The 21,485-nt window shown below is 42.5% G+C and overlaps 1 protein-coding gene across 2 annotated transcripts in view; it reads left to right on the top strand.

The window, feature by feature from the left end:
* NUFIP2 (nuclear FMR1 interacting protein 2) overlaps positions 1-20,061 on the top strand; it is a 45,356-nt gene extending 25,295 nt beyond the window's left edge. For both annotated transcript variants that reach the window (XM_069761186.1, XM_069761185.1), the window contains exons 2-4: positions 10,553-12,208; positions 17,390-17,422; positions 19,871-20,061. In XM_069761186.1, coding sequence (XP_069617287.1) covers positions 10,553-12,208; positions 17,390-17,422; positions 19,871-19,923 — 1,742 coding nt within the window. In that variant the 3' untranslated portion in view covers positions 19,924-20,061. The remainder of the gene's footprint in view (positions 1-10,552; positions 12,209-17,389; positions 17,423-19,870) is intronic.
* Positions 20,062-21,485: the final 1,424 nt, after the last annotated feature.

Here is a 21,485-nt window from a genome sequence, read left to right on the forward strand (position 1 = left end):
CCACAGCGGGACCGCCCCTGGGTGAGTATAATCTAACTTGTTTTTCTTATCTTTCAGGATACATCGGGAGGGGGGGGGGTTGGGTGGCTTATCTACAGCATTACAGAACGCTGTAGATAAGCCCCTGATGATGGTGAGCTTACCTCACCATTGATTTTGTGGGTGACAGGTCCCCTTTAAATCTGACCAGTGTCACTTTTTATATGGTATTAACTCTGGAATGCTTCAACAAATCCCAGTGATTTTGTGATTGTTTTTTTTTCGTGGCACATTATAATTTGATAATGGTAAATTTAGGTTGATATGTTGTGTTTATTAAAAAAAAAATTGACATGTCAAAAAATTTGAACTTTTCAAATTTTGTATGCTTATCCCTTTAAGGCCGAAGTCATACTTGCGAGTGTGATGCAAGAAACTTGCACATCAATACCCGGCACTGCCGCCGACACTTGGACCGGAGCGTGCGACTGCATGTATTTCTATGCAGCTGAACCGAGTGCCAGCCGCAGTACCGGGTATTAATGCGAGAGACTTGCGCATTGCACTTGCAAGTGTGACCCCGGCCTAACCCAGATTGTCACACCACAGAAAAACATTAAGGCAGTGGTCCCCAACTCCAGGCCTCGAGGGCCGCCAACAGTGCAGGTTTTCAGGATTTCCTTAGTATTGCACAGGGGTTGGAATCATCACCTGTGCAGATGATCACATTACCACCGATGCAATACTAAAGAAATCCTGAAAACCTGCACTGTTGGCGGCCCTCGAGGCCTGGAGTTGGGGACCCTTGCATTAAGGGTTAATAAACTAACTGAAAGCAATTTTTGAATAGATTGAGGGGTGCTGTTTTGAAAATAGTATCACTTTTGGGGGTTTCCAGTATGTAGGTCCCCCAACGTCACTTAAAAACTGGACAGGTCCCTAAAAAAATTAAAAAAAATTGTGAATTTCTTTAAAAAAAATGAAAACTTACTGCTCCATTTTTAAACCTCTTATAATGCTAACAAAATAAAACATTTTACAGAAGGTGCTGATGTAAAGTAGACATGAGGGAAATGTCATTTATTAATACTTTTGTGTGGTGTGACCATCTGGATTAAAGGGATAATCATATTCAAAGTTTGAAAGCAGCAAAAAAAATTTTTGGGTGAAATTTCTGATATTTTTATTAACCCCTTTCTGACATCGGACGTACTATCCCGTCCATGTGGGGTGGGCCCCTATGACCATGGACGGGATAGTACGTCCAGCGCGATCGGCGGCTCTCACGGGGGGAGCGCCGCCGATCGCGGCCGGGTGTCAGCTGCCTATCGCAGCTGACATCCGACACTATGTGCCAGGAGCGGTCACGGACCGCCCCCGGCACATTAACCCATGCCACACCGCGATCAAAGATGATCGCGATGTGCCGGCGGTGCAGGGAAGCACCGTGCAGGGAGGGGGCTCCCTGCGGGCTTCCCTGAGCCCCCCGCAGCAACGCGATGTGATCGCGTTGCTGCGAGGGTCTTACCTCCCTCCCTCCCTGCTCGAGCCCCGGATCCAAGATGGCCGCGGATCCGGGTCCTGCAGGGAGGGAGGTGGCTTCACAGAGCCTGCTCAGAGCAGGCACTGTGAAGCAGCCTGCACTGCTCTCAGATCGATGATCTGACAGAGTGCTGTGCAAACTGTCAGATCACCGATCTGTGATGTCCCCCCCTGGGACAAAGTAAAAAAGTTTAAAAAAAAAAATTTCAAATGTGTAAAAAAAAAATAAAAAAAAATATTCCAAAATAATGAAAAAAAAAATATATATTATTCCCATAAATACATTTCTTTATCTAAATAAAAAAAAAAACAATAAAAGTACACATATTTAGTATCGCCGCGTCCGTAACGGCCCGACCTATAAACCTGGCCCACTAGTTAACCCCTTCAGTAAACACAGTAAGAAAAAAAAAAAAAAAGGCAAAAAACAACGCTTTATTATCATACCGCCGAACAAAAAGTGGAATAACACGCGATCAAAAAGACAGATATAACTAACCATGGTACCGCTGAAAAAGTCATCTTGTCCCGCAAAAAACGAGCCGCCATACAGCATCATCAGCAAAAAAATAAAAAAGTTATAGTCCTGAGAATAAAGCGATGCCAAAATAATAATTTTTTCTATAAAATAGTTTTTATCGTATAAAAGCGCCAAAACATAAAAAAAATGATATAAATGAGGTGTCGCTGTAATCGTACTGACCCGAAGAATAAAACTGCTTTATCAATTTTACCAAACGCGGAACGGTATAAACGCCTCCCCCAAATGAAATTCATGAATAGCTGGTTTTTGGTCATTCTGCCTCACAAAAATCGGAATAAAAAGCGATCAAAAAGTGTCACGTGCCCGAAAATGTTACCAATAAAAACGTCAACTCGTCCCGCAAAAAACAAGACCTCACATGACTCTGTGGACCAAAATATAGAAAAATTATAGCTCTCAAAATGTGGTAACGCAAAAAATATTTTTTGCAATAAAAAGCGTCTTTCAGTGTGTGACGGCTGCCAATCATAAAAATCCGCTAAAAAACCCGCTATAAAAGTAAATCAAACCCCCCTTCATCACCCCCTTAGTTAGGGAAAAATTAAAAAAATGTATTTATTTCCATTTTCCCATTAGGGCTAGGGCTAGGGCTAGGGCTAGGGTTAGGGTTAGGGTTAGGGCTAGGGTTAGGGCTAGGGTTAGGATTAGGGCTAGGGCTACAGTTTGGGTTGGGGCTAAAGTTACAGTTAGGGTTTAGATTACATTTACAGTTGGGAATGGGGTTGGGATTAGGGTTAGGGGTGTGTCTGGGTTAGAGGTGTGGTTAGGGTTACTGTTGGGATTAGGGTTAGGGGTGTGTTTGGATTAGGGTTTCAGTTATAATTGTGGGGTTTCCACTGTTTAGGCACATCAGGGGCTCTCCAAACGCGACATGGCGTCCGATCTCAATTCCAGCCAATTCTGCGTTGAAAAAGTAAAACAGTGCTTCTTCCCTTCCGAGCTCTCCCGTGTGCCCAAACAGGGGTTTACCCCAACATATGGGATATCGGCATACTCAGGACAAATAGGACAACAACTTTTGGGGTCCAATTTCTCCTGTTACCCTTGGGAAAATACAAAACTCGGGGCTAAAACATATTTTTTGTGGGAAAAAAAAAGATTTTTTATTTTCACGGCTCTGCGTTATAAACTGTAGTGAAACACTTGGGGGTTCAAAGTTCTCACAACACATCTAGATTAGTTCCCTGGGGGGTCTAGTTTCCAATATGGGGTCACTTGTGGGGGGTTTCTACTGTTTAGGTACATTAGGGGTTCTGCAAACGCAATGTGACGTCTGCAGACCATTCCATCTAAGTCTGCATTCCAAATGGCGCTCCTTCCCTTCCGAGCTCTGCCATGCGCTGAAACGGTGGTTTCCCCCAACATACGGGGTATCAGCGTACTCAGGACAAATTGGACAACAACTTTTGGGGTCGAATTTCTCCTCTTACGCTCGGGAAAATACAAAACTGGGGGCTAAAAAATAATTTTTGTGGGAAAAAATTTTTGTTTTATTTTTACGGCTCTCCATTATAAACTTCTGTGAAGCCCTTGGTGGGTCAAAGTGCTCAGCACACATCTAGATGAGTTCCTAAGGGGGTCTACTTTCCAAAATGGTGTCACTTGTGGGGGGTTTCTACTGTTTAGGTACATTAGGGGCTCTGCAAACGCAATGTGACACCTGCAGACCATTCCATTTAAGTCTGCATTCAAATGGCACTCCTTCCCTTCTGAGCCCTCCCATGTGCCCAAACAGTGGTTCCCCCCACATATGGTGTATCATCGCACTCAGGACAAATTGGGCAACAAATTTTGGGGTCCAATTTCTCCTGTTACCCTCAGGAAAATACAAAACTGGGGGCTAAAAAAATAATTTTTGTGGGAAAAAAATTTTGTTTTATTTTTACGGCTCTGCATTATAAACTTCTGTGAAGCACTTGGTGGGTCAAAGTGCTCACCACACCTCTAGATAAGTTCCTTAGGGGGTCTACTTTCCAAAATGGTGTCATTTGTGGGGGGTTTCAATGTTTAGCCACATCAGTGGCTCTTCAAACGCAACATGGCGTCTCATGGCATCTCAATTCCTGTCAATTTTGCTTTGAAAAGTCAAACGGCGCTCCTTCCCTTCCGAGCTCTCCCATCCGCCCAAACAGTGGTTTACCCCCACATATGGGGTATCGGCGTACTCCGGACAAATTGTACAACAACTTTTGGGGTCCAATTTCTTCTCTTACCCTTGGGAAAATAAAAAATTGGGGGCGAAAAGATAATTTTTGTGAAAAAATATGATTTTTTATTTTTACGGTTCTACATTATAAACTTCTGTGAAGCACTTGGTGGGTCAAAGTGCTCACCACACCTCTAGATAAGTTCCTTAGGGGGTCTACTTTCCAAAATGGTGTCATTTGTGGGGGGTTTCAATGTTTAGCCACATCAGTGGCTCTTCAAACGCAACATGGCGTCTCATGGCATCTCAATTCCTGTCAATTTTGCTTTGAAAAGTCAAACGGCGCTCCTTCCCTTCCGAGCTCTCCCATCCGCCCAAACAGTGGTTTACCCCCACATATGGGGTATCAGCGTACTCCGGACAAATTGTACAACAACTTTTGGGGTCCAATTTCTTCTCTTACCCTTGGGAAAATACAAAATTGGGGGCGAAAAGATAATTTTTGTGAAAAAATATGATTTTTTATTTTTACGGTTCTACATTATAAACTTCTGTGAAGCACTTGGTGGGTCAAAGTGCTCACCACACCTCTAGATAAGTTCCTTAGGGGGTCTACTTTCCAAAATGGTGTCACTTGTGGGGGGTTTCAATGTTTAGCCACATCAGGGGCTTTCCAAACGAAACATGGCGTCCCATCTCAATTCCAGTCAATTTTGCATTGAAAAGTCAAATGGCACTCCTTCGCTTCCGAGCTCTGCCATGCGCCCAAACAGTGGTTTACCCCCACATGTGGGGTATTGGCATACTCAGGACAAATTGTACAACAATGTTTGGGGTCCATTTTCTCCTGTTACCCTTGGTAAAATAAAACATTGGAGCTGAATTAAATTTTTTTGTGAAAAAAAGTTAAATGTTCATTTTTATTTAAACATTCAAAAAATTCCTGTGAAGCACCAGAAGGGTTAATAAACTTCTTGAATATGGTTTTGAGCACCTTGAGGGGTGTAGTTTTTAGAATGGTGTCACACTTGGGTATTTTCTATCATATAGACCCCTCAAAATGACTTCAAATGAGATGTGGTCCCTAAAATAAAATGGTGTTGTAGAAATGAGAAATTGCTGGTCAACTTTTAACCCTTATAACTCCCTAACAAAAAAAAAATTTTGGTTCCAAAATTGTGCTGATGTAAAGTAGACATGTGGGAAATGTTACTTATTAAGTATTTTGTGTGACATACAGTGGGGCAAAAAAGTATTTAGTCAGTCAGCAATAGTGCAAGTTCCACCACTTAAAAAGATGAGAGGCGTCTGTAATTTACATCATAGGTAGACCTCAACTATGGGAGACAAACTGAGAAAAAAAAATCCAGAAAATCACATTGTCTGTTTTTTTATCATTTTTTTTGCATATTATGGTGGAAAATAAGTATTTGGTCAGAAACAAACAATCAAGATTTCTGGCTCTCACAGACCTGTAACTTCTTCTTTAAGAGTCTCCTCTTTCCTCCACTCATTACCTGTAGTAATGGCGCCTGTTTAAACTTGTTATCAGTATAAAAAGACACCTGTGCACACCCTCAAACAGTCTGACTCCAAACTCCACTATGGTGAAGACCAAAGAGCTGTCAAAGGACACCAGAAACAAAATTGTAGCCCTGCACCAGGCTGGGAAGACTGAATCTGCAATAGCCAACCAGCTTGGAGTGAAGAAATCAACAGTGGGAGCAATAATTAGAAAATGGAAGGCATACAAGACCACCGATAATCTCCCTCGATCTTGGGCTCCACGCAAAATCCCACCCCGTGGGGTCAGAATGATCACAAGATCGGTGAGCAAAAATCCCAGAACCACGCGGGGGGACCTAGTGAATGAACTGCAGAGAGCTGGGACCAATGTAACAAGACCTACCATAAGTAACACACTACGCCACCATGGACTCAGATCCTGCAGTGCCAGACGTGTCCCACTGCTTAAGCCAGTACATGTCCGGGCCCGTCTGAAGTTTGCTAGAGAGCATTTGGATGATCCAGAGGAGTTTTGGGAGAATGTCCTATGGTCTGATAAAACCAAACTGGAACTGTTTGGTAGAAACACAACTTTTCGTGTTTGGAGGAAAAAGAATACTGAGTTGCATCCATCAAACACCATACCTACTGTAAAGCATGGTGGTGGAAACATCATGCTTTGGGGCTGTTTCTCTGCAAAGGGGCCAGGACGACTGATCCGGGTACATGAAAGAATGAATGGGGCCATGTATCGTGAGATTTTGAGTGCAAACCTCCTTCCATCAGCAAGGGCATTGAAGATGAAACATGGCTGGGTCTTTCAACATGACAATGATCCAAAGCACACCGCCAGGGCAACGAAGGAGTGGCTTTGTAAGAAGCATTTCAAGGTCCTGGAGTGGCCTAGCCAGTCTCCAGATCTCAACCCTATAGAAAACCTTTGGAGGGAGTTGAAAGTCTGTGTTGCCAAGCGAAAAGCCAAAAACATCACTGCTTTAGAGGAGATCTGCATGGAGGAATGGGCCAACATACCAACAACAGTGTGTGGCAACCTTATGAAGACTTACAGAAAACGTTTGACCTTTGTCATTGCCAACAATGGATATATTACAAAGTATTGAGATGAAATTTTGTTTCTGACCAAATACTTATTTTCCACCATAATATGCAAATAAAATGTTAAAAAAACAGACAATGTGATTTTCTGGATTTTTTTTTCTCAGTTTGTCTCCCATAGTTGAGGTCTACCTATGATGTAAATTACAGACGCCTCTCATCTTTTTAAGTGGTGGAACTTGCACTATTGCTGACTGACTAAATACTTTTTTGCCCCACTGTATCTCTGTGATTTAATTGCATAAAAATTCAAAGTTGGAAAATTGCGAAATTTTCATAATTTTCGCCAAATTTCCGTTTTTTTTCACAAATAAACGCAGGTACTATCAAAGAATTTTTACTATTGTCATGAAGTACAATATGTCACGAGAAAACAATGTCAGAATCACCAGGATCCATTGAAGCGTTCCAGAGTTATTACCTCATAAAGGGACAGTGGTCAGAATTGTAATAATTGGCCCGGTCATTAACGTGCAAACCACCCTTGGGGGTAAAGGGGTTAAAAAACACAAAACATTTCAACCTAAATATGCCATTATCTTAAAGAATAATGTGTCACGAAAAAACAGTCTCAAACTCAATAGGATATGGTGAAACGTTCCAGAGTTAACTATGTAAAGTGACACATGTCAGATTAAAAAAAAAAAAAATTGGGCCAGACACTAAGTGGTTAAAGAGTTGTGCCATTATAAAGAACTAGATGGTGGCCCGATTCTAACGCATCGGGTATTCTAGAATATGTATTTATGTATGTATATAGCAGCCACATAGTATATAGCACAGGCCACATAGTATATAGGAGCCATGTAGTATATAGCAGACAAATACTACGTGGCCTGTGCTATATACATACATATTGTAGAATACCCGATGCGTTAATACAGGCCACGCAATGTATAACAGTGGCCACGCAGTATATAACACAGCCACGTACTATATAACACAGCCCACGCAGTATATAGCAGCCACGCAGTATATAACACAGGCCACGCAGTACTTAACACTGGCGAGACCGCTAAGTCTTCTGGGTAATTTCGCAATGTATCGCCGGGAACGAAAGATGGCGGCAGGTGCGTGTGGCTCGGCGGACTACGGAGGGTGAGAATAGCAGGTTTTTTGTTTTGTTTTTTTTTTAAATTATTTTTAACATTACATTTTTTTTACTATTGATACCGCATAGGCAGCATGAATAGTAAAAAGTTGGTCACACAGGGTTAATAGCAGCGGTTACGGAGTCCGTTGCCCGCAGCATAACGCGGTCCGTTACCGCTGGCATTAACCCTGTGAGCGGTGACTGGAGGGGAGTATGCGGGCGTCGGGCACTGACTGCGGGGAGTAAGGAGCGGCCATTTTCTTCCGGACTGTGCCCGTCGCTGATTGATTGTGGCTGTTTTGCTGCGACCAATCAGCGACTTGGATTTCCATGACAGACAGAGGCCGCGACCAATGAATATCTAAGACGGAAAGACGGAAGTGACCCTTAGACCATTATATAGTAGATACGTTTAACTAAGCCGAACATGTGGAAGTTAATGGTATGTAATTTACAGTTATTAAAAGTTATGCTCCATTCAAAAGATAACAAACTTTCATCTACTATATAATTGTCTAGGGCCCTGTGTTATACCTTGCAGCGTCGCCGCAAGGTTAACGGACATGCTGCGATCTAAAAAGACGCGCCGCATGTCCGGAATCGCAGGGCCACCGGATGCGCGTTTCCACGCATAGTGGAGACGGGATTTCATGAAATCCCCTCCACTATGCTGTAACATCTGGACGCTGGGTGTTTGATGCTGCGTCTCTATGCAGCGTCAAACACGCAGCGTTTCCTGAATGTGGAAACCTACCCTAAGGGTCACTTCCGTCTTTCTGTCTGTCACGGATATTCATTGGTCGCGGCCTCTGTCTGTCATGGAAATCCAAGTCGCTGATTGGTTGTAGCAAATCAGCCACGACCAATCAGCGACGGGCACAGTCCGGCGGCAACATGGCCGCTCCGTCCTGGCCGCTCCGTCCTGGCCGCAGTCAGTGCCTGCTCCATACTCCCCTCCAGTCAGCGCTCACACAGGGTTAATGGCAGCGCTAATGGACTGCGTTATGCCGCGGTGTAACGCACTCCATTAACGCTGCTATTAACCCTGTGTGACCAACTTTTTACTATTCATGCTGCCTATGCAGCATCAATAGTAAAAAGATCTATTGTTAAAAATAATTTAAAAAAAATAGTTATATACTCACCGTCCGACGGCCCCTCTGATCCTGAACACACCTTTCACGCTCCTCGCGACGCTCCGGTGACCGCTCCATGTATTGCGATCTCGCGAGATGATGACGTAGCGGTCTCGCGAGACCGCTACGTCGTCATCTCGCGAGACTGCATTTGCACTCTTCAGAACGGAGTGCGCGAGGAGCATCGGTAACCGCTTCGATCCGGGGGCCAACAGGAGGTGAGTATATAACTATTTTTTATTTTATTTCTTTTTTTGTTTAACAGGGATATGATGCCCACATTGCTATATACTACGTGGGCTGGGCAATGTACTACGTGGGATGGGCAATGCCACATACTATGTGGGCCGGGCAATGCCACATACTACGTGGGCCGGGCAATGCCACATACTACGTGGGCCGGGCAATGCCACATACTACGTGGGCCGGGCAATGCCACATACTACGTGGGCCGGGCAATGCCACATACTACGTGGGCCGGGCAATGCCACATACTATGTGGGCTGGGCAATATACTACGTGGGCCGGGCAATGCCACATACTACGTGGGCCGGGCAATTCCACATACTACGTGGGCTGGGCAATATACTACGTGGGCCGGGCAATGCCACATACTACGTGGGCCGGGCAATTCCACATACTACGTGGGCTGGGCAATATACTACGTGGGCCGGGCAATGCCACATACTACGTGGGCTGTTATATACTACGTGGCTGGCCGCGAAAAATCAGCGACAGGCGCAGGGATTTGAACCACGCTTCGCTAATTGGTCGCGTCCGGCCGAATCCTGTGTATTCAATGTATTCTAAAATCTTCATAAATAAACTACATACATATTCTAGAATACCCGATGCGTTAGAATCAAGCCACCATCTAGTCTATTATATTTGTTGTTATGATTTATGCTAGAGATCAAACCAGTTCTAAGTGTGAGTGGGGCCTAAAGGAAAAGCAAGGTGGGGGGGGGGGGGAGGGGGCTAAAATCTTGATTGACTCCTCTTTATCCATCCAAAATTAAATAATTAAAATATGTATTTGTAGTGCTTTCAAAGTACAACTGGTCCCGCAAAAATCAATCCCTCATATTTGTATGACCTTGGAAAAATAGAGATGTGGTTTTCGAAAAAGAGAACGAACGCACAAAAAAAAATTACTGCGTCCTTAAAGGGTTTATCCAGTACTCGCAGTCCCTTTGCAATCGCTGTTTCCTCCATGTAAAATAATTACAGCTGTATCATGCTGCCATGGACTTGTGGGCTTGCTCTTCTGGGCTTTAGAAATTACTGATTGACCACCCTTATTTGGGACCGTAATGACACTATCTTTTGTGACTTTCTTCAATATGACTAAGTTGTTAGGAACGCATGTGCTACTGGTATGCTAGTGTTAACATGGTGGCGGTGCTCGTTCCGTTTACCTTTATTAGAGAGTGACAATCTCTGGATGTTGTAATTTGTTTCATAATATGTATTTTTTTTTCTTCCCTTAGTACATGGAGAGCTAAATGGTACTACAGGAGACCGCAAGACCCTGGGTGCCTCCAGAATTCCCAACGGTAGCCAGCAAGGCCCTGCAGAAATCGGCACCAACTCCAAGCACCTAGCCAAGACTATTAACTTTGGAAAGGCAAACAACAAACCTAAAACTTTGCTTCATAAAAACAGTATGGACAAAAAGAATGATAAATCTTATGAAAGCAAACCTAGGGATATCAAATGCACAGACAAAGGGGAGATTCACAATGGTTTGCTGTCTAACAGCTCTGGTTTTATTACTAACGGCTATGTAGGCAAAGGTGCTGAGAACGATGGCAGCGGTTCCGAGAGTGGATATGCCACATCTAATAAAAGGAAAGCCAAGTTCACGATCACCAAGCCTGCCGAGAACTCCAGCTTTTTGAGTGGCAAAATGTCAGACGTTGAAACAAAACTGGATTCTGAAAATTTAAAGCCAGATTTGTTTGCAGATCAGAAAACAACATCTCGGGCAGATAACGGGAAAGCCACTTGGAAAAGTGAACCTTCAGCCTCGGGCATCGGTCGGAGTAAAGTAAGCCCTGGAGATATTCCTAGGAAAAACTCTGACGGCAAACCCGTTGTAGGGAAGAAGTTTGATGACCGGCCCAAGGGGAAGGCATCTCCAATTAGCTCCACTAAGGAGGACTCTTGGACATTGTTTAAACCTCCTCCTGTTTTCCCTGTTGATAACAGTAGTGCTAAAATAGTTCCCAAAATTAGTTATGCAAGTAAAGTTAAAGAGAACCTTAAAGAGAACCTCAATAAAGCAGCCCAGAACAACACAACTTCTCCCTCACCTCTCTCCTTCTCGTCTCAAAGTGGGGAAATGACCTCATCAAACTGTGTGTCCCAGGTTCCCATGTCCGCCATGAAGTCTGTATCTACAATTAATTTTGCCAATGGACCCCTTTTAGTAGGAGCTGATGGGGGTTTTATGGCTACTGCTGCTAGTACTGTTTCACGCACACTGCCTGGGGGTGTAGAGCCTTTGCCCACCGAATCCTCTTCTGCCTCTACAAACCCCTCTGAACAAAAGAAACCTGGCCTTTTTACTTATCCTTTAAATATGCAACATGCCCTGCCGGATGCTTTGCAGGCAGACCAGTCTGGACAGTCCAATCAGCAAAGCTTGGGAGACATTTTCCAGAACCAGTGGGGTTTGTCTTTTATAAATGAACCAAGTGCCGGCCCTGAGGCTGGAGCCGATAAGCCAGACACTGGGCAGATGGTTTGGGAACATCCAACTCCTCCTGTTTCACAGGGTGCCGAAACTGTTCCCTCAGGAAATGAGCGCCCTGTTTTTCCTAAGGCCTACGAGCTGGAGAAACGGACTAGCCCTCAAATTCCAGATGGTACCATACTGAAAGCAGCTCATGCTTCTGGGGTAGATGGGGGTCCATTATCCTTAGAAACCCTGCATATAGGGGAACTGCTAAAGCCGGAAGCTGCTAGCCAGGGTTTAATAGTGTTTCAAGCCAGGGTCTGTGAAAGCGAAGAAATTCCTCAGACCTTTCTGAAAAACACTTTACAGGCCTCCGCCAAAGATAAGAGGTACCACGGAGATCTTGATTGCAAAGATACCTGGGGTTCTTTTGACCAGAGGGCTGCTATAATCTATCACACTAAAGGTAAAGGTCCTATGTAATTTATGAGGAAAAATGAAGTTTAGTATTCGGCATCGGGCACACTCGGTGATGGCAATAAATGCCTAAATTGTGGCTGATACTGCCATTTTGGGGGGGGATTTATAATTTCTATGGACCGTTCTTCAGACCTGTGCATGAAGATGTGGGTGTTTGGTTATATTTTGTGATCCAATTCTTGATTGTGAGTATATGAAGTGCTGAAAATGTGTATATTTTCCTGAAGGCATAGGCAGAATGCTCCTCACATAATATTCCTATAAACCTCAGTAGAAAAGTCAGCTGGCGCTCCCATCTGTGTACGTAAGATATCTTTTGATAATGGAGCCAAGAGCGTCCTCCTGATTAACTTTCTGCTAATGTGCATGTGTTTTAAGTTATTGGTTTAGGCCCTTGCGGTTACCTCTTGCTGTGGTTTATCTCCAGCAGAAATCGGGGATCTCGTATTTGTAACTCTACTAAACCCGAGCTTTCATTTTGACGCTTGCTGTGAGATGAGTGGACATCACCATATGCATTAGAAGATCTTTATGAGCATTTTCAGGCTGAAATCACACGTACAGTTCTTGTGGACACTTTTGAGATAAGATAATGTTTCCCAAACTTCAGTCCTCACAGCCCCCATCAGATCATGTTTCCAGGATTTCCTTAGTATTGCCCAGTTTCATATGTCTTGATTTATAATTCCGCCACCTTTGCAATACTGAGGAAATCCTGAAAACATGATCTGTTGGGGGCCGTGAGGGCTGGAGTTTGGGAAACACTGAGCTAAGGAAAAGAGTCAATCCAAAAAGTATAAAGAAAATACTAATTTTTATTTTGTAAAATGGTCATAGAAACTGCATGTTATTCCAGGGGTAAAGTGTAACCAGACTTTTGAGGGTTTTTGTTTTGTTCCCTTCCCCCTATTTTGTGGACTAGTAAATGTCTTTCAGTCTCACGAGCTGGAATCCCACCGATTACCCTTAACACTGAACATAAGTGCTCAGCTCCTGCCTGATCATATGCAGAGCAGTGTAAGAACCCATAGACTTTCTGTTGCATCCACACACAGCTCTTTATGCACTCTCTCTGTAGCTGAACACTTCTTCCTCCTGAGCGTTGGGCTTCTGATCAATCTGTTGGTGATGGGTGGGAATCTCAAAGGCCCCCAACCCTGCAATAATGGCTTATCCAGGAGTTTTAAATTGATGGTCCATCCTGAGGATAGGTCATAAATATCTGATCAGATGCGGTGCGACACCCGTTACTCCCACCGATCTCCTGTTCCCGGCGGTGGCTAGATGGGCTCCGTTGCAGAGCTGAACAGCTTGGTCAACTGGATATTGACAGTGGGTACTGCACGTGTGCCCATGTATCAAATTCGTAGCACTATGACTGTGCTGTGCAGCTCCACAACTGAGCACATCTGCTCAGCACTGAGAACAGATGTTTGGGGTGCCAGATTTCACTCCACGATCAGATATTAATGACCTATCCTAAGGATAATAATTTTATTTCTATATCTCCAACATATTCTGCGACACTTTACATTTTGGATAAAGCCTTTAAAGGGCCTGCAAAATATAAAAAAGGCGTATGGACATCATATTCCCTTGTACTACGTGGTTGGCCATTCATCTTGATTCTGTGCACTACTATTTTTTTTTTTGTCTGCAGCGCACCTGAATGACACAGATTTCGCAATGAAAGTCTGTTTGGCGGGATGCGTTTTAAAGAGACTATCCCTTACAGTGGTTTTTGGGTTTTCACCTGACACGAATAGCTTATTTTAGGAAGACAAAATGTTTTAATTGATGTACGCGGATGTATAACTTAAAACATGAACAACCTTGAACAAGTTCAGCTCTTCATACAAGGTTTACTTTCAATCATGATGTAAAGGAAGTTATTTCTTTAACTCCTTCATGACCTTGGGATTTTCCATTTTTGCATGTTCGTTTTTCACTCCCCTCCTTCCCAGAGCCATAACTTTTTTTTTTTTTTTTTTTTTCCGTCAATATGGCCATGTGAGGGCTTATTTTTTGCGGGACGAGTTGTACTTTTGAACGACATCATTGGTTTTACCATGACGTGTGCTATAAAATTGGTAAAAAATTCCAAGTGCGGTGAAATTGCAGAAAAACTGCAATCCCATGCGTGTTTTTTGTTTGGCTTTTTTGCTAGGTTCAATAAATGCTAAAACTGACCTGCCATCATTCTCCAGGTCAGTACGTGTTCATAGACACCAAATATGTCTAGGTTATTTTTTATCTAAGTGGTCAAAAAAAATTCCAATCTTAGCTAAAAAAACAAAAAGAAATTGCGCCATTTTCTGATACCCGTAGCGTGTCCATTTTTCATGATCTGGGGTTGGGTGAGGTTTTATTTTTTGCGTGCCGAGCTGACATTTTTAATGATACCACTTTTGTACAGATACGTTCTTTTGATCGCCCATTATTGCATTTTAATGCAATGTCGCAGTGACCAAAAAAACGTAATTTGGGCGTTTCGAAGTTTTCTCGTTACACAGTTTAGCGATCAGGTTAATCCTTTTTTTTTTTTATTGATTGGGCAATTCTGAACGCGGCGATACCAAATGTGTATATTTGATTTTATTTTATTTTGAATGGGGTGAAAGGGGGGTGATTTAAACTTTTATATATTTTTTTATTTGATATTTTTAAAAACTTTTTCTTCTTTTTTTTTTTAAACTTTTGCCATGTTTGAATAGCCTCATCAGATCGCCCCTATGTAGCTGAATTGCAGGCTTGCTATGAGCGCTGACCACAGGGTGCGCTCACAGCAATCGGGGATCAGTAACCATAGAGGTCTCAAGGACCGCTATGGTTACAATCCTGACGCATCGCTGACCCCCGATCATGTGACAGGGGTCGGCTATGCGGCCGGAAGCGGTAGTTAAATGCTGCTGTCAGTTAATAGCGCGGATGGATCGCGATTCCACTCGCCACTATTGCGCGCACATGTCAGCTGTTCAAAACACCCATTTGAAGTGAGCGTGCTGCTCTTTATACATTTTTTTTTTTTGTACCCAAAGTTTCCTTAGGGTACATGCACACGTAGGTGGGATGTCTGCGGATTTTTCCACACCTGTTTTTGTAAATTTGTAAATCCACAGGTAAACCGCGCTGCAGATTTACTGCGGAATTATAACGCTTTTTGTGCGGACTTCACCTGCGGTTTTACACCTGCGGATTCCTATTATGGAGCAGGTGTAAACCGCAGCGGAATCCGCACAAAGAATTGACATGCTGCGGAATGTAAACCGCTGCGTTTCTGTGCAGTTTTTTCCACAGCATGGGCACTGTGGATTTTGTTTTCCATAGGTTTACATGGTACTGTAAGCTCATAAAAAAACAGCTGCAGATCCGCAGCGTCAAAACCGCTGCAGATCTGCAGCGTGTGCACAGACCCTTATACATGTCCTTCTCAAAAAATTAGCATATAGTGTTAAATTTCATTATTTACCATAATGTAATGATTACAATTAAACTTTCATATATTATAGATTCATTATCCACCAACTGAAATTTGTCAGGTCTTTTATTGTTTTAATACTGATGATTTTGGCATACAACTCCTGATAACCCAAAAAACCTGTCTCAATAAATTAGCATATCAAGAAAAGGTTCTCTAAACGACCTATTACCCTAATCTTCTGAATCAAATAATTAACTCTAAACACATGCAAAAGATACCTGAGGCTTTTATAAACTCCCTGCCTGGTTCATTACTCAAAACCCCCATTATGGGTAAGACTAGCGACCTGACAGATGTCAAGAAGGCCATCATTGACACCCTCAAGCAAGAGGGTAAGACCCAGAAAGAAATTTCTCAACAAATAGGCTGTTCCCAGAGTGCTGTATCAAGGCACCTCAATGGTAAGTCTGTTGGAAGGAAACAATGTGGCAGAAAACGCTGTACAACGAGAAGAGGAGACCAGACCCTGAGGAAGATTGTGGAGAAGGACCGATTCCAGACCTTGGGGAACCTGAGGAAGCAGTGGACTGAGTCTGGTGTGGAAACATCCAGAGCCACCGTGCACAGGCGTGTGCAGGAAATGGGCTACAGGTGCCGCATTCCCCAGGTAAAGCCACTTTTGAGCTACAGAGAAGCAGCACTGGACTGTTGCTAAGTGGTCCCAAGTACTTTTTTCTGATGAAAGCAAATTTTGCATGTCATTCGGAAATCAAGGTGCCAGAGTCTGGAGGAAGACTGGGGAGAAGGAAATGCCAAAATGCCTGAAGTCCAGTGTCAAGTACCCACAGTCAGTGATGGTGTGGGGTGCCATGTCAGCTGCTGGTGTTGGTCCACTGTGTTTCATCAAGGGCAGGGTCAATGCAGCTAGCTATCAGGAGATTTTGGAGCACTTCATGCTTCCATCGGCTGAAATGCTTTATGGAGATGAAGATTTCATTTTTCAGCACGACCTGGCACCTGCTCACAGTGCCAAAACCACTGGTAAATGGTTTACTGACCATGGTATTACTGTGCTCAATTGGCCTGCCAACTCTCCTGACCTGAACCCCATAGAGAATCTGTGGGATATTGTGAAGAGAAAGTTGAGAGACGCAAGACCCAACACTCTGGATGAGCTTAAGGCCGCTATTGAAGCATCCTGGGCCTCCATAACATCTCAGCAGTGTCACAGGCTGATTGCCTCCATGCCACGCCGCATTGAAGCAGTCATTTCTGCCAAAGGATTCCCGACCAAGTATTGAGTGCATATCTGAACATTATTATTTGTTGGTTTTTTTGTTTGTTATTAAAAAACACTTTTATTTGATTGGATGGGTGAAATATGCTAATTTATTGAGACAGGTTTTTTGGGTTATCAGGAGTTGTATGCCAAAATCATCAGTATTAAAAAAATAAAAGACCTGACAAATTTCAGTTGGTGGATAATGAATCTATAATATATGAAAGTTTAATTGTAATCATTACATTATGGTAAATAATGAAATTTAACACTATATGCTAATTTTTTTAGAAGGACCTGTATAACATGAACCTGTTATCAGAATGCTGCTTCTCTGAAACGGATCAGCCCAAGTTGTATATAAGAACATTGTGCTTTCAGAGGGCCAGACTATTGTGCGTTTCCGATGTGGTTTCCATCCAGAATTCTCCATGATTTTAAGTCTTCTCTTTCTCCTCTGTTAACAGAAATGGAATCTATTTTGAACTTGCAAAAACAAGGTAAGCTGAAACGTAAAGGTATTGGGCTCGCATTTACTTACCTTGACTAAACAAGTGCCTTATCTGTTTCTTTTATGTTCTTGTAATCATTAACATGGCTCAGGCCTACTCCCAGCACAGGGCTGTTTATGAAAGCCATTGTTGCGTTGGCACAGTGACCCCTGCTGTTCAGAGCATCTTGTAATGGTTAAAGGGGATCTGTCCTAAAGATCAACTCCCATTCGCCTAAAACCACATACATATGGGCATGCATATCTTTGAAATCTAAATCCATTGACCCCTTCATATCTTCTATTTGTTGCTGCACTCTCATGTAATTAGTGTTTTCTTTCATATGTGAGTATGGTGGTAAGTGCTCTGGGCAAGACATGGCACTTAACAAGCCACGGTCTCCCCACTCACCACCAGCATTTTGCTTGATTGATCGCTTACTATCTGTTATCACCTGGCATCACATAGACAGTGAGTTATCAAGCTAATGAGTCTGGTGCTGGGTGCGGAGCAGAGCTGAGCTTGAGGTGCTTTATTATGCCCAGAACAGTTGATGCGTCACCATTTCTGTATAGAAACACTATTTACTTGATAATGCAAGAAAATATAAAGTTGGCAATAGATTTACATTTAATATATATTTTAATTATGCGTTATTTTCCAATATTAGTAATCTTTCAATTTTCACACTGGTTTCTGGTGCAATTATAGACTCCTACTTCCTGTAGTCTGAGAAAATGTTTTCAGCAGTCTCATCCTGTTCAGAGGCAGGATTACACTGCCTGGTAACGCCTCTACATACAGCTGATAACACTGGATCAACCAATCACAGGAGGCCATGTCACAGCCCCTCTTTGCGCACTAGCATTAGATGCTTCATCATGAAAGATAGGGTCTGAGTCTGACCAGTGTGGCTAATGGTACATGTGGAAATTAGTCTATAAAAACCTCAATGGCCGGTCTTAAAATTGCAAGATTTCTATTTTATTTTTAATACCGATTTATGATATAAGAAAATTAAATATAACTAACTTTATTTTAAGCGATAATTTGATCTCGCACTGTGGTCCAAGACGGACTTGTTTTCATTCATTTATTTTTCTCCCTTAAATAGCGCCACTAATTCCACAGCACTTTACAGACCTTATCGGTCACTGTCTGCAAACAAACACGGTTATGTGAACAGACCCATAGTCTTTAATGGTTCACTTGTTCTAGCCATGAAAATATTGGATCAAACGTGATTCATGGCGTCCAAATGAGGCTGAAGAGAGACCCCAATGTCTGGCTGGTTGATGCCTCATGCACACGCTCTTTTAGAGTTTGTGCTGAGGATGTCTGTTTCTCATCTGTATTTTCTGCGAATCGATTGGCAGGACTTGGTCTATTGGACACGTCTGTAATCTCTCGCTGCTGGACTGGAGCCCTGAGAAGCACCTTCTACCTCCCGGCATGTTTGGCTCTTCATCAGTCTAGCTGGCCCGGTGAGACGTCACATGTTCCTCATGCCACATTGATAACATTGCGCCAGGCTGGCTGATCAAAAGAAGAGCTGCTAATGCCGGGAGGTTGAAGGTGGTTTATAAGGTCTCTTGACCAGCGGCCACAGATATTCCACATGGCTGACGGACCGTGTCCTGGACAATGATCCAGGGAATTAGTCTCAGTGGTGTATGTTGAGTCGGAAAGGAATTTTTACCCTATATATGGGGCACTTGGCATCTGCCTCATAAGGCTATTAACTTCCTCAAGAACATATCAGGCTATAGGTTCAATTCGATGAACTTATGTCCACCTTCAGTCTCAAAGGGAACCGGTCAGGTCCGCCATGCCCTTCAACCCAGCAGCATTCTCCTTTGTATAATTAAACTTCCTACCTAACCAGCCCTGTATAACGTAGTTCAGCTAAATAAATGCTTTAAAATAAAAAAAAAAGCCTTTAATGTCCCTGTATCCCGTGATAATTAGGGTTTTGAATAGTCGATGGGGCGTTAGTTGCTCAGACTAGTCAGCCCTCTTTCCATGTTATCATGCCCCTGTGGGCATTATAAATTTCCACGAGCCGGCCTCATGGTCAGCTCATGCAACTCTAGCGCATGCGCACCTCTCATTTCGGTATCATCAATGCATCTCTGAAGCCGGGCGTACTCTTCCCGGCTTCAGATGCGCAATGTGCATGACCAGAAGCCATCTTCTGAGCTCCAGGCCTTGCGCAGTGCGCCTCTTAAGCCGGGAAGCGTACACCTGTCTTAATAGAAGCATTGACGCTGCCGTAAGGAGCGACACGCATGCACTAAAACTTGCATGGGCTGGCGATGAGGCTGGCACCACAGGGGCGTGATAGAACGGAAAGTCGGCCTACTAGTCTGCAGAAACAAACGCCCCATTTACATGACAATTATTATAAAATCAGTCACCGCACAATTAACCTGTTTTCACATTTTTTTTATTTTTCAGATCCCAGTAGGATAATCACTTATAATGAAGCCATGGACCGCCCCGATCTCTGAGATTACTGCCAGGGGACTACTGGCTTTTCTTTTCCGAAATCATTTCATCAGTGCATGAGACATTATCTGGCTGTCATGCTCCTTTAAGACAAAAGAAGAAAAAAAAATAATGCAAGAAACAGAGGGGGAAAACGAGAACATAACAGAATCAAATCTTTGGATATATAATTATATAAATATATATACATATATATTTTGTTTAGATAACTATGTATAGAAAATTCTGTCTATATAAATATCTATAAATATATAGTTATTTAAACAAATTTAAAATGAGAATATTATTAAAACTGTTTTGATTCCGTCAGGACCTGTAGCCTCCTTTCCCAGGAAGAAGAAAAAAAAAAAAAAAAGAATTTTTGGTACATTTTATTTTTTACTTTGTTTTTGTTTTCTCCCTTTTGTCATCACAAAAGACTAAAGCGCTGAAACGAGTACATAAGCTTTGTAGACACTCACATGAAGTGGCGGTCACGTTGAAGAAGAGGGAAAATAAAAAAAACCCATGCTTGTGTACTTATTTGCCAATGACAAGAGAGCACATGGTATCATTTTCGGGGTTGTCCTGACAGTCCCAGTCTTATTCCTCTACCTTGTATTTTGTTTTTTTTTTGTTTTTTTTTCAAATGGCTTCTGCATACGACACTTATCCCGGCTAAAACTATAAACACATTTTTATGTTTGAGAATAACACTTTATATATATCAGTTTGTTTTTTTCTTCTTTTTATTACTTTTATTTGTTTTTTTTTCCTGTTTTCTTCTGTGACTTACAAATGAAAAACTCAGACAAAAAAAAGAAGAAAAAACTCGCAAGCTGTCTTAAATTCATTTGACTTTTTTTTTTCTTTGGAACTGGAGACAGATGCACTTTTTCAATTCTGGATAAAAAAAAAAAAAAAATCGGACAAGCAGGTTTCTTAATTTTGACCATTGCCGTTTGTGTCCCATCTATTGAAGACTAGAGAAGTTGCTTTAAAATTTAAAGATCAAAAGACAAAAAAAAAAATATAAAAAAAAAAAATGAGAAAAATGGTAAAACGCAAAAGAAAATTAATCTATTTAGGCATTTAATATATTGAAAAGATATATATAAAGAGTCGAATCTGTTCCCTGTTTGATGTCAATGTATGAAAGGCGGGAGCAAGCTGCGTGAGGCTGTTCTGGACTCCGGCTGCATCATCTCCTTGTGTGTTGCGTGTTCCTGTCCCTTTTGGTTATCTGCTTTTCCCTTGTGTCGGATGGAATATTGGCTGATTGCACATGAACATCATGTTGAAAACCTCCATGGCTCTGACAGGGGTCTGATTACATATATATTTTTTAACTGTATGCTTCTAAAATGTTTATGAATTTTTTTTTTTTTTTTTTTTTTTAATAATTGAGTGCCCTTTCTGTATGAAGGACATTACTGGAAGCAGGACTTTTAGCAATACAGGTAATGACCCTTTCCATTAAGTGGTTGGCTTGCAATGCGTTGGACGCTACCGGGAGGTTTGACGCAGTATGTGCACTCGTTGGGAGCGCCACTCCTCAGTTGCTCACTGTCGCTTTGTCTTCAAG

The sequence above is a fragment of the Ranitomeya imitator genome, chromosome 3, assembly GCF_032444005.1.
Source record: "Ranitomeya imitator isolate aRanImi1 chromosome 3, aRanImi1.pri, whole genome shotgun sequence".
Taxonomy (NCBI): Eukaryota; Metazoa; Chordata; class Amphibia; order Anura; family Dendrobatidae; genus Ranitomeya; species Ranitomeya imitator.